The 13,999-nt window shown below is 43.1% G+C and overlaps 1 protein-coding gene across 3 annotated transcripts in view; it reads right to left on the bottom strand.

Moving 5' to 3' along the window:
* The window catches only part of LOC125461535 (cadherin-22-like), a 731,460-nt gene that overhangs the window by 220,845 nt on the left and 496,616 nt on the right, over positions 1-13,999 (bottom strand). For all 3 annotated transcript variants that reach the window (XM_048550445.2, XM_059652843.1, XM_048550446.1), the window contains exon 7: positions 3,451-3,704. In XM_048550445.2, the coding sequence (XP_048406402.1) occupies positions 3,451-3,704 (254 nt within the window). The remainder of the gene's footprint in view (positions 1-3,450; positions 3,705-13,999) is intronic.

The raw sequence follows: 13,999 nt of genomic DNA, 5'->3' as shown, positions 1-13,999 counted from the left end.
CCCCAGCCCCAGCACTCCTCTCTCTACTTATTTTGGAACTCCCTTCCCCCTCCCCAATTTCTGAAGAAGTGTCCCAAACCAAAACGTCAACTTTCCGGTTCCTCTGATGCTGCCTGGCATGCTGTGTTCATCCAGCTCCACACTATGTTATCTCTTATATGAGTAGGACTATATTTCAATATTTACCTTATTTAATAGAAGTATTTTTCTCAACTATGCACAGCTCCTGAGGTTTGTTCATGGTGGATACTATATGTGTTGGGCAAGTCAAAGGAAAATGAGTGGCGTGTGGGGGCTTGGTGTGGCATCTGTTGGCACTATATTGGCATGGGGTAGAGGATGTGTAAAAGGGGTATAGGTTGGTATGGAGGCTATGATAGTCATGTCAAATGATACAGGGGCATGGGAAGTGTGTGGAAGGTAGACTAGCCAGAGGTCATGAAGAGAGATGTTAATTGTGTGAAGCAATATTCTCATCATGAATCTCCTGTTTAAATCTCTTTATTTAAAATGAATGGTAAATATTTCAAAATTCATAAGCAGATGCTATAATCACATGACTGGAATCAAACAGAACCCTCCAGAACATTCTGCAAATCAAAGCTAGCTAGTCCATTAAGTCCTTTAACTGGTGGAGGTGTAATGTGCAGACCTTTGTTACTATAAACTGTCTAGAAACATCTTGACTTCCATGAAAATGACACAGGAATTACAAATTACTACTGCCCAGTAGCAGGATGGTAATTGTATTTCAGTTAGTTATTAATGGATCATCATTATCATCTCTTCGCCTTACAATGGCCATTATGAGGGTAATCAAAGTATCTCATTTCTTTGAATGACTTAGCAGAAACAACACTATCTCATGACTAGAAGCTGCACTTGTCAAATTGAATAAGCATCCAGTTTTGACTTTCAACCTCAGTTGCTGATTTAACATCATGGGAAGCACATCACTCTCAAATGTCACTTGTTCAGAAAGAATCTCAGCCATCACCTGCCAAACTGGACAAACACTTGGAATATGTTCTTCGATAGCTGCACCTCTGACTGTCAGCAATCCTGTATCTGAGCTCTCAGATAAAGAAGATCACTGTCAGAAAAACAACATCAGCTACTTGACAGACTTCCAACTGAATCACTGATTCACTGGGGCTTAAACTAAGAAAAACATCTTCAATTTTTTTTTAAAGAAATTCTTAAGTTTCAACTTCCTTCCTTCCCTTTCTCCCTCTTACTTACTGAGTACAGCCCCACAGCCCACTCCATTAAGTAAGCCGGCCTCCTATCCATCCAGCCTCCTATAGCCTTCTGAGAGAAGTAAATGCACCTCACCTCCATTTTAAATTTACTGCTCTCCAGATTCAAGCTACACTTCCCACTGTCCCGGGAAAGCAGCCAACAGTATCAAAGACCCCTCATACCCCAGTTATAGTCTCTTCCATCGGGCAGACAATATCAAACTTTGCATACAAGGATGAACAGATTCAAGAATAGCTTCTTCCCTGTTGTTACCAGACTTTTGAATGTTCATGTTGATCTCTCTTTCTTGCACCTTCTCTGCAGCTATAATGTTGTATTCTATACTCTGTTCTGTTACCCTGATACACTTGCACAGTACAATCTGCCTGTAAAGCATATAAGACAACGCTTTTCATTGTACCTTGGTACACATGACAGTAATAAATCAAATGAAACCAAATCAAATACATACATAAGGCAGCACAAGGAAGCAGGAATAGGCCATTCAGCCCTCGAGCCCGCCTTGGCATTTAATATAACCAAGGCTGCTGACCTCATCTCAGCCTCAAGTTCACTTTCCTGCCTCATCTCTGTAACCCTGCAACTCATAACTAACTAAAAACCTGTCCATCTCCTCCTGAAATTTACTCAATGTCCTGACATCCACTGTACTCTGAGGTAACGAATTGCACAGATTTATAGCCTTCTGACAGAAGTAAATGCTCCTCACCTCCATTTTAAATTTACTACCCTTTATCCTAAAATTATGATTTCTCATTAGAAATTGTCCCATGTGAAAAAAAATGCTCTCTACTTCTACATTGTCAATCCCCTTCACCATCTTACACACATCAATTAGGTCTCCTCTCATTCTTCTAAACTCCAGACAATATAGGTCTAACCTATTCAATCTCTCTTTTTAAGACAAACCTTTCATCTTTTACATGCCTGGGCCTGTAAATGAAATAACAAAGCAAATTTCCGCGTTCTGATTATTTTGTTCAATAAAGCCTACCTTGGAATTCATCTGCAAGGGTTTTGCTGTGGGTTTATTTGTAAGAAAGAAACTTAAATAACAAAACAACAAAGTTTGGCAAACACTATTTAGCGTACCTTAGTAAGGGACAAGAATGAAAAGGGAAAGAAATAAATCAAACAATAACGCGCTACCTTGGGCTTAAGAGTGGAAAAACAATAATAATTTAACCTCACTGCTATCATCCCTTTGTTGATGACAGGGCTGAAGGCTTGAGTGGAATTTTTTATCTGTTACTCTTCATATTTAAACTGTAGGCTGTTTCTCAGCCCTTCTCCATCCATCCTGCCTCCACATTGGGCATTCTCACCCAGGTCTTGCAAGTCATTCACCCCGACTTCAAATCCAGCCAGCACTTCCAACTACCACTCCCCCATCACCAAAAATTCAGATAGCTGTTTTAAAGGCAGGGGCTGCAGAACTGGGAATTATCTATTCTCCGCAGAGCAGATCACTGAATGAAAATTAGAGTCAGTGGCAGTTTGGACACTGTGCCCAAATGTCCATAGTGAGATTTGAACGTGCAACGGTCTGACACAGAGCAGAATGCAATCCATTGAATTAACTGCGATCAAAGTTGCTAACAAGGTGAATAATGTATATCTATATAATGAGGCATTTCGAGCACGTAAGTACCTGGAAGTACACACGTATGTTAATGGTACCAACAGGTAATGAAGAGGGTTGGTTAGCTTGGGTGGCTGCTTGTGATGCAGCATAATGCCAACAGAGTGGGTTCAATTCCTGCACGACCTGAGGCTACTCTGCAGGAGATAGTAGGAACTGCAGATGCTGGAGAATCTGAGATAACAAGGTGTAGAGCTGGATGAACACAGCAGGCCAAGCAGCATCAGAGGAGTAGGAAAAAGGGTCTAGGCCCGAAACATCAGCCTCCTGCTCCTCTGATGCTGCTTGGCCTGCTGTGTTCATCCAGCTCTAAATCTTGTTATCTCTGCTACTCTGCAGGACTCTCCTTCTCAACCTTCCCCCTCACCTCAGGCATGGTGACTCTCGGGTTAGACCAGTCATCTCTGCCTCTCTCTCTCACTCTCTCTCTAATGAGGGACAAGCCCTATGGTCTGGTTGGAATATAGCACTGCCTCTTGGCTTTTAGTTTTCACAAGTTCTACTTCTACACCCTTTCAAGTCAAGCAGAATGGAAAGGCCTGTACCTGATCGGGCTGTTTGTTATGTCAGGATCCTGTGCAGTTACAGAGCCAATGACACTCCCAACATGGGCGTCCTCTTGAACGTCGATCACTTTCGCCTGTGAGTTGAATACAGGTGGTTCATTCACATCTTTCACCATCACTCTGACACTGGTCCAGTCCTTAAAAGATCTGAGGTTCTCAAACTGAGGGTCTACATGTTTATTCACTGCTTCCAGCAATAGACTGTGTATCCTCTTGGTTTCAAAGTCCAGTGGCTGAAAGAAATACAGCAACATGTTAATTTTAAAAAAGAATTATTGTTTATATACATGGCTTGTATCATCTGTTTATTATCACTTACATTACTAACATATTATAGAGGATCACCCGGTGAAACATTATACACAATCTTTTGAGGATGGTCTCAGTTACAGTTTGTCAGATACCAAATAAATTTGAAAAGTTTTTTATATGTTATACCGTCTCTAATTATTGAATAAACATTTGTTATCAAAGATTCTGTGTATCTGCATATATAAAAGATAGTGAAGCACTGTGAGAGATGGCCAATTATATTACTTTTTTATGTAAGTGTATACGGTGTGCATTGAGTTGATCGTGAACTGACTCATTCCATTTTGTTAGTCATTACAGGCCACATGATCTACCTTCCTCATTGAACATCTACCATTCACAACAATATTGCAGCCGAGGTAGTTTAATTCAAGGCTCAGATTCATGGGGCCTTATCTATTAAATGCCATAGTGAAATTTATAATTCAGTGCTTAGCAAAATTGTTCCCATTCTGCCCCTGAACTCGAAGCATGAGAATTATTTTGACTGTACAGTGACAATGAGGTTGGTTGAGTAGTTGGACAGGCTTATGGGGAGCAGGAATGAGGTGCTGGAGCTCTGCTTTTCTTTCCTCATTTTTCCATGGAACATGGGCATCACTACTAAGGCCAGCATGTGTTCCCATGCACTAACTCCCCTCGCACTGAATGGTTTGCTAGGCCATTTCAGAGGGCGTTTAAAAGTCAACCACAATGTTGTGTGTTGGAGTCACAAATAGGCCGGAAAAGGTAACAACATCAGATTTAACCCAGTGTGGAATTGGATGAACATAGCAGGCCAGGCAGCATCAGAGAAGCAGGAAAATTGATGTTTTGGGTCAGGACCCTTCTTTTTCCTGAAGAAGGGTCCTGACCAAAAACATCAACTCTGCCAGTCCTCTGATGCTGCCTGGCCTGCTGTGTTCTTCCAGTTCCACACTCTGTTATCCCTGACTCTAGCATCTGAAGTTCTGACTATCTCTGAGTGAGTTACAACAGCAGATTTCCCTCCTTAAAGGACCCAAATGTGAAGGGTTTTTGCAACAAACAATAATACTTCTAAAGTCACCTTTAGAATTCATTTAAAATCTAAGGTCATTAATTGAGTTCAAATTTCAAAATTTGTTGTTCTGGGTTTTGAACCCATGACCTCAGAGCATTACCATGGGTCTCTATAGTTATGCCATCGTCTCACACTTTGGGCTGCCTTTGAGAACTCTCCTTTAATTAATGTTGGGTAAACATGTGAAAATTTCTCTGCTAAATTATTGGGAATGAACAAGAAATCCATTTTGAATTATGGCTAATAGCCTGAAGTGCTTGGCTGATAGTAACAGTCTTGGAGGACCAGAATCAGCACAATCCCGAGATAAACCATCCTGTGTAGCAATGCATTCCTTGCTGCACTAACTCCCAATGTACGGAAGCTTCTAACTAGTTTGTTCAGTCATAATCTTTAATTACTGACTCATCACCATAAGGAAATATGTTTTGCCTTCTAACTGTTGTATAATCAATCACAATTTTTAAAAAAACCTATTTTCAATCTTATTTAGTCCTTTTCCACTAGTGGATGTAACAGGTTTAGTAGAATGAGCTAACAGAGAGCGTGGGCAACTTCTGATGGAAATTAAAATTATAGGGGCAGTCGAAGGGTTAAATCTCACAATGATCAGCAGCATGATGTACGGATTTATGGTGTGTTACAATAACCAGTAGAATGCTGTACCTTAATAGAATGAAGTGCTTGAGCATCGGTCAAGGAAGTGTAGGACAATGGTCGGACACCTAGGATAGCTATTAATGGCAGCTTCTTGATGCAAGTTAGCAACAAAATGGCTTCTAAACTGCAAACTGGTTCCTAATTCTGCTAAAGCTACATAATTCACTAGCCCTCAGGCCGCTGCAAAGAAAGACAGTAGACAATGCACTTTTCAAAATACAGCAGCAACCTGATAAAGATAGAGAAGCACCACCCACTCTGACTGACCTTCAAGTGCAGGAGCAATGCCTCTCTGTTGTGAGATAGAAATGATCTAAGTGTAGTGACATAAATTGTTTACCAATTAATACCATTGGGCATGCTGATAATTTGAAGAAAATAGGTTAGCAAAAAGGTATACAAAATAACGAGCCCCGAGGATTGGGGGCGATCAGGAAACCATTTTCTGATTGTCACAGTTTTTGTTTGCAAATTAAAGTTTAATTTTCCTGAAGAATTCTCCGCATCTACTGGTAGTTTCTCCAATACACTTCACGTCAGTTAATACGTTCCTCTGGGAGCCCCGGTTCTCCCACAGTCCGAAGATGTGCAGTTTAGGTGGATTGGCCATGCTAAATTACCCATCGTGTCCAGGGATGCATAGGCTAGGTGGATTAACCGTGGGAACTGCAGGGTTACAGGGAATACTGTTGGAAGGGAGGGATGCTCTTTGGAGGTTTGGTGAGGATTCAATGGGCCGAATGGCCTGATTCCACACTGTAGAGATTCTATGAGTTGCCAGCCTTCTCACTTTTGCAATGTGACCAAATTCAGACGCTGCACCTTCACAGAAAAAAAGACTGATCCTCTGCTTCATAGGCTCAATATTCTGAGATTCCACCCTAAATTTCACTGCTGGGTCAAGTGCACAAAGATGGGTCATTTCCAGGCTCCACACGCCAAACCCAGGAGACAGTCTTCTAGATGACCACACTGTCTTTCCAGGGTGACAGTGTTCCTCCCGACCATGCAACGAGAGTGGAAAGTGCAGCCTGCGTATGTGGACCTGGGCATACAGCCTGTTTCTGTGTGCCCAGTCAGTAGGTCACAGTTTAATAAAATAAAATTAATCTTAAGGCATCCCTCAGCTCCCAACTCCTCCATCTTCTCCTAAACTCACACATCTAACTCTGTGCCACTCTGTAATCTTTCCACACTAAGTTAATAATATCGACCATAGGCAAACTTCAGATGCCAGGCTTACATCAAAATAAATTTACTAATGAAATCAGTATTTAGAGAAAATACAATCATTGACAAGCTCGGGTTTTTCTCTTTAGAACAACGAAGGATGAGAAGTGACTTGATAGAGGTCTACAAAATGATCAGAGGTATAGATAGAGTAGACAGCCAGAGACTTTTTCCTAGGGTGGAGGTAGCCATTACGAGGAGGCACAGTTTTAAAGCGAGTGGCGGTAGATACAGGGGAGATGTCATACATAGGTTCTTTACTCAGAGAGTGGGATGGGCGTGGAATGCATTACCAGAGAGGGTAGTGGAGTTGGCCTCATTAGGGGCATTTAAGCGGCTATTAGATAGGCATATGGATGATAGTATAAGGTAGGGGTGGAGGTTAGATAGGCCTTAGGATTAGGGTAAAAATTCAGCACAACATCGTGGGCTGAAGGGCCTGTGCTGGACAGTTCTATGTCCTATGTTCTATTCACAAAACAATCAACTAATCTCTTATGCAAATACTTATGCAAATAATCTCTTAAGCAAATAATTTTCTTCTAATTTAGTGGGTAGTTTTGGCAGCTTTGTTAGTTCCAAGGGGTGTAGGGTCAAAGTTTGGCACAACATCGTGGGCCGAAGGGCCTGGACTGTGCTGTACAGTTCTATGTTTTGTCAGTAGAACATAGAACAATCAACTAATCTCTTATGAAAACAGATGCCTTTATTCTAATTTAGTTGGTGGTTTTGGCAGCTTTGCTAGTTCCAACGGTTGATGCATTCTTTAGGTGCATTATTGTGTACTTACTGAAATTCCAAACAGTACCTATAGCCCGACATCTCCTTACAATGACACCCATCCAACTCCCTCCATCAAAAATACCATATCCATAGGGATACCTTACCTTTCCAGGGGAATATCCAAAGTAAAGGCCCTGAAATGGAGCAGTTCTGACCTGGTCTGCACACTGCGCTCCAGAAAGTGGGGAAAATCCAAACTAAACAGAGATAGCTGGCCATCTAAATGCCACCTCCCTTTGTGTCTCACATTTTAAAATAGGTGGATAATATTTGTCCAAACTCCCAACACAAACTCTTATGGCACATTAGAGAAATATAACACAGTTATACAGATAAACATGTGCAATGCAGCTTCACACTCTAACTCACATGGTTCATCACCTCTCAAGATGTAGGCTGTTTGCATAAAATATCAAACACACAAGACATATCCCCCCAGCAAACAAAACCAAATAAGCAGCAAAGAAAGCAGCCTCAAAATGATGTAAACAGAACTAGTTTTATACTCACTTCAAAAAAAAAATTGGAGTAATAGTGCATCATCTCTAGTTATAAGCTTCAGGGGTGGACACCACAGTCAAACATCAAAGGGCAAAGATCAGCTGACATGTTAATCATTTTCCGGTAGGTGTAGGGTGTTATAACCAGCAGAGCCATCCAACTTCCCACTTCTATCAATCTAATGATAGAATCACAGAATCCCGACAGCATGGAAACAGGCCCTTCGGCCCAAAAAGTCCACACCGCCCCTTGGAGCATCCCACCCAGACCCATCCCCCTAATGTACACACCCCTGCACACTATGGGGCAATTTAGTACGGCCAATCCACCTAGCCTGCACATCTTTGGACTGTGGAAGGAAACCAGAGCACCCAGAGGAAACCCACGCAGACACAGGGAGACTGTGCAAACTCCTCGCAGATAGTCGCCCGAGGGTGGAATCAAACCCAGGTCCCTGGTGCTGTGAAGCAGCAGTGCTAACCACTGAGCCACCGTGCCATGCGAGATGTTGAATCCTACTCACTCATGGGAGTTTCTCAAGTCCTTTTAGTAGTTTATGTAACACAGAATAGAACCAATGACTGGCCTATAGTGCGGTTCATATAAAAATGTTTGGGAAAGTAGCCTACACTTCGCAAGAAAGCTAGAGACTTACTGCAGATAGGTTCCAGAGCTTGGTTCTTAAAACAGGCTACGAGCCATAACATGGAGGCAGAAGCGGGGTGGAGGGGAAATACTTAAAGTTCCTGAATTAATTGAGATGAAAAGTAAATACAAGTAAAGAATGACATAGCAAGTGTCATTTAACTTGTGCAGTACAGGAAGAACAGGTCAGTGAAAACGTAGGCTCACCCTTTGTTGTGTGCACTTAATAATGAAGCAATAGGAGTGTGTTTAATATTTGCACATGGTGTCAGACAGGATAAATACAATCTACACGTGTTTATGGAATATTTCACACCTCAAAAATGTTGCAAATGAAAGAACAAGGATTCAAACTCAAGGGAAAAGCATGGCTCAGCAGTCAATTTCTGAATCTCAGTTTCCTCCTTCTTTTAAAAAACATCATTCATTCTAAATAAGATTTTAAGTGCAATTTCCCATAGTGTGAATTGGAATTCAGGCTACAATATGATGATATCCTGCAGATATGAAGCCGGGAATACTGCAGCAAGTAACTCATCTCCTTGCTTCTCAAAGCCTACCCACCATCTACAAGGCACAAGTCAGGAGTGTGATGGAATACTCCCCACTTGCCTGGATGAGTGCAGCCCTAACAACACTCAAGAATCTGGACACCATCCAGGACAAAGCAGCCTGCTCGATTGGCACCACATCCACAAGCATTCACCCCCTCCACCACCGATGCTCAGTAGCAGTAGCATGTACTATCTACAACATGCACTGCAGAAATTCACCAAAGATCCTCAGACAACACCTTCCAACCCACGGCCACTTCTTTCTAGAAAGACAAGGGCAGCAGGCATATGGGAACACCACCACCTCCAAGTTCCCCTCCAAGCCACTCACTATCCTGACTTGGAAATATATCACCGTTCCTTTGCTGTTGCTGGATCAAAATCCTGGAATTCCCTCCCCAATGACATTGTGGGTCAACCTACAGCAAGTGGACTACAACAGTTCAAGAAGGCAGCTCACTCCCTAATTCTCAAGGGGCAACTAGGGATGGGCAAGAAACGCTGGCCAGCCAGCTCCACCTATGCCCCATAAATTAATTGGAAAAAGGCCCCCAAAATTTGCAACATCAGCCAAAATAAGAACAAATGAAGTTTAATAAAATGAGAGGAAAAATACACACGAAGTCTGGTCATTACCTAATGATTTGACAAGTCACTGGTTTTAATGTGTTTCTGTCGGTATGTGAGTTAGTTTGTGTGTGGGTGTGTGTGTGTTCATATTAAGTGGTGTCAATTCAACAGTAATGGACTAACTGGCGTCGTAACTCTGGAAAAGTCAGGAACTCTGTTTAAAACAGACACCACGATTTCAGATGTGAACAGAATCATTTACCAGGTAACAGTATGCGATTGTCATGGAACTGTGTTGCATAAATATCGTACTGCTGACTAGATAGAGTCGTCGAACTGTACAGCACGAAAACAGGCCCTGCAATCCAACACGTCCACACCGATCCTAAATTAATTTAGTCCCATTCACCAGCATTTGGCCCTCTAAATCCTGCCTATTCATATACCTGTCCTGATGCCTTTTAAATGGTGTAATTATGCCAGCCTCTGCCACTTCCTCTGGCAGCTCATTCAATGCATGCACCACCCTCTGCATGAAAAACTTGCCCCCTTAGGTCCCTTTTAAATCTTTCTCCTCTCACCTTAAAACTGTGCCCTCTAGTTTTGGACTCGCCCAACCTGGGCACTATTCACTCTATCCATTGCCATTATGATTATATACGGTAACCTACAATGGAGAGCAGCCTGAAGAAACTGACCTGAGGTCAAAGTTTGTTAAGCCCAAGAGATAAGCTTCTTTCTGGGGAGATAGAAGCGAGTCCTAATCAGCAATGAATCAAGCTTGTTGTAGTGGATGACTCAACTGTAATGCTCTCCAGTGGTTAAAACGATCATTTCTGGAGACTGCACAGTGTAAAAAGTTTGAATACATAAAGATTCTAAAGAAAGCTTGCTCAGGGCACAATTATCTAGATCTGGAATGGGAGTCGTCTGATCAGTGCCCAGAGTCTGGGACAGAGCAGCTTGATCATCAGTTCTGATCAATTCCTTGGCAAGTCCTTGTAAACAGGTTCACCTAAAGCTTTAATCATTGTACAATACTTTGCAGTAAATAAACAAAAACAGAAACCCTGCAAATGCTGGAAATCAGAAACAAACCGTGAAATTGCTGAAAAATCTCAGCAGATCTAACAGCATTTCAGGAGAGAAACCAGAGTTAACGTGTCAGGTCTAGTCACCCTTCTATAAACATAGAACATAGAACATAGAACATAGAACAGTACAGCACAGAACAGGCCCTTCAGCCCACAATGTTGTGCCGACCATTGATCCTCATGGATGCACCCTCAAATTTCTGTGACCATATGCATGTCCAGCAGTCTCTTAAATGACCCCAATGACCTTGCTTCCACAACTGCTGCTGGCAACGCATTCCATGCTCTCACAACTCTCTGCGTAAAGAACCTGCCTCTGACATCCCCTCTATACTTTCCACCAACCAGCTTAAAACTATGACCCCTCGTGCTAGCCATTTCTGCCCTGGGAAATAGTCTCTGGCTATCGACTCTATCTATGCCTCTCATTATCTTGTATACCTCAATTAGGTCCCCTCTCCTCCTCCTTTTCTCCAATGAAAAGAGACCGAGCTCAGTCAACCTCTCTTCATAAGATAAGCCCTCCAGTCCAGGCAGCATCCTGGTAAACCTCCTCTGAACCCTCTCCAAAGCATCCACATCTTTCCTATAATAGGGCGCCCAGAACTGGACGCAGTATTCCAAGTGCAGTCTAACCAAAGTTTTATAGAGCTGCAACAAGATCTCACGACTCTTAAACTCAATCCCCCTGTTAATGAAAGCCAAAACACCATATGCTTTCTTAACAACCCTGTCCACTTGGGTGGCCATTTTAAGGGATCTATGTATCTGCACACCAAGATCCCTCTGTTCCTCCACGCTGCCAAGAATCCTATCCTTAATCCTGTACTCAGCTTTCAAATTCGACCTTCCAAAATGCATCACCTCGCATTTATCCAGGTTGAACTCCATCTGCCACCTCTCAGCCCATCTCTGCATCCTGTCAATGTCCCGCTGCAGCCTACAACAGCCCTCTACACTGTCAACGACACCTCCGACCTTTGTGTCGTCTGCAAACTTGCTGACCCATCCTTCAATTCCCTCGTCCAAGTCATTAATAAAAATTACAAACAGTAGAGGCCCAAGGACAGAGCCCTGTGGAACCCCACTCACCACTGACTTCCAGGCAGAATATTTTCCTTCTACTACCACTCGCTGTCTTCTGTTGGCCAGCCAATTCTGTATCCAAGCAGCTAAGTTCCCCTGTATCCCATTCCTCCTGACCTTCTGAATGAGCCTTCCATGGGGAACCTTATCAAATGCCTTACTGAAGTCCATATACACCACATCCACAGCTTGACCCTCATCAACCTTACTAGTCACATCCTCAAAAAACTCGATAAGGTTTGTAAGGCATGACCTACCCCTCACAAAGCCGTGTTGACTGTATTTGATCAAGCCATGCTCTTCCAGATGGTCATAAATCTTATCCCTCAGAATCCTTTCTAACACCTTGCAGACGACAGACGTGAGACTTACCGGTCTATAATTGCCGGGGATTTCCCTATTTCCTTTCTTGAAGAGAGGAATTACATTTGCCTCTCTCCAGTCCTCAGGTACGACTCCAGTGGAGAGCGAGGATGCAAAGATCTTCGCAAGTGGCGAAGCAATTGCATTTCTCGCTTCCCAAAGCAGCCGAGGACAAATCTGATCCGGGCCTGGCGACTTGTCAATCTTAATGTTTGACAAAATTTTCAGTACATCAGCTTCCTCTATCTCTATCCATTCCAGCATGCACACCTGCTCTTCAAAGGTTTCATTCACTACACAGGTCGTTTCTTTCGTAAAGACAGAAGCAAAAAACTCATTTAGGGCTTCCCCTACCTCCTCAGGCTCCACACACAAGTTCCCTATGCTATCCCTGATCGGCCCTACTCTTTCTTTGACCATTCTCTTATTCCTCACGTAAGTGTAAAATGCCTTTGTGTTTTCCCGGATTCCTTCTGCCAAGCCTTTCTCGTGCCCCCTCCTGGCTCTCCTCAGACCATTTTTGAGCTCCTTCCTTGCCTGCATGTAATCCTCTCTAGCTGAACTTGACCCTAGCTTCCTCCACCTTATGTAAGCTACCTTCTTCCTTTTCACTAGAAGCTCCACCGCTCTCGTCATCCAAGGTTCCTTTATCTTACCCCGTCTTGCCTGTCTCAGAGGGACATATTTACTCATCACTCCCAACAACTGTTCCTTAAACCATCTCCACATGTCTATAGTTCCCTTACCATGGAACAACTGCTCCCAGTCCATGCTTCCTAACTCGTGTCTAATCGCATCATAGTTTCCTCTTCCCCAATTAAATATCCTCCCATTCTGCCTAATCCTCTCCTTCTCCATCGCTATGTAGAATGAGAGAGTGTTATGGTCACTATCACCAAAATGCTCTCCCACCACAAGATCTGATACCTGCCCCGGCTCGTTTCCGAGCACCAAGTCTAGAATGGCCTCTCCCCTCGTCGGCCTGTCAACGTACTGTGTTAGGAAACCCTCCTGAACACACCTTACAAAAACAGCTCCATTCAAATCTTCTGCTCGGAGGAGGTTCCAATCAATATTAGGAAAGTTAAAGTCACCCATTACAACAACCCTACTGCGTCCACACTTTTCCAAAATCTGTCGACCTATGCTTTCTACAATCTCCCTGCTGCTATTGGGGGGCCTGTAGTAAACCCCTAACGAGGTGACTACTCCCTTGCTGTTCCTAATTTCCACCCATACTGACTCAGTAGGCAGATCTTCCTCGACAATGGAAGCTTCTGTAGCTGTTGGTAGCTAGAAAAAAGTTGTTCTTTTATGCAGAAGATAGAGTTGGGGGAGGAGGTAAGGAGCACATGATAGGTGGAGATCGAGCCCAAAGACAGGGAAGACAGACAACAGAGTGGATAACAGTCAACCCAAGAGAATGGCTGCTAACGAGGACTATTAATGGCTAACAATACGTTGCGTGTAATAGCAAACCGTGTGGTAAGAAGGCCTGGTGTATGGGGGTTGGGGTAGGGACATGTGAGGTGTTTCAAGCCCCAAAATTGTTAATCTTGATGTTGAATCCAGAAGGTTGTAGAGTTCCCAAGCAGAAAATGAAGTGTTGTTCTCCCAACTTGCGCTGAACTTCGGTGAAGAACTGCAGAAAGCCTGAGAGAGATGTTGACCAGGGGACTGCTGAGATA

This window comes from Stegostoma tigrinum, chromosome 19 (genome assembly GCF_030684315.1).
Source record: "Stegostoma tigrinum isolate sSteTig4 chromosome 19, sSteTig4.hap1, whole genome shotgun sequence".
Classification (NCBI taxonomy): domain Eukaryota; kingdom Metazoa; phylum Chordata; class Chondrichthyes; order Orectolobiformes; family Stegostomatidae; genus Stegostoma; species Stegostoma tigrinum.
Note: the sequence above shows the minus strand (reverse complement) of the source record. Positions and strands in the feature narration are given on the sequence as shown.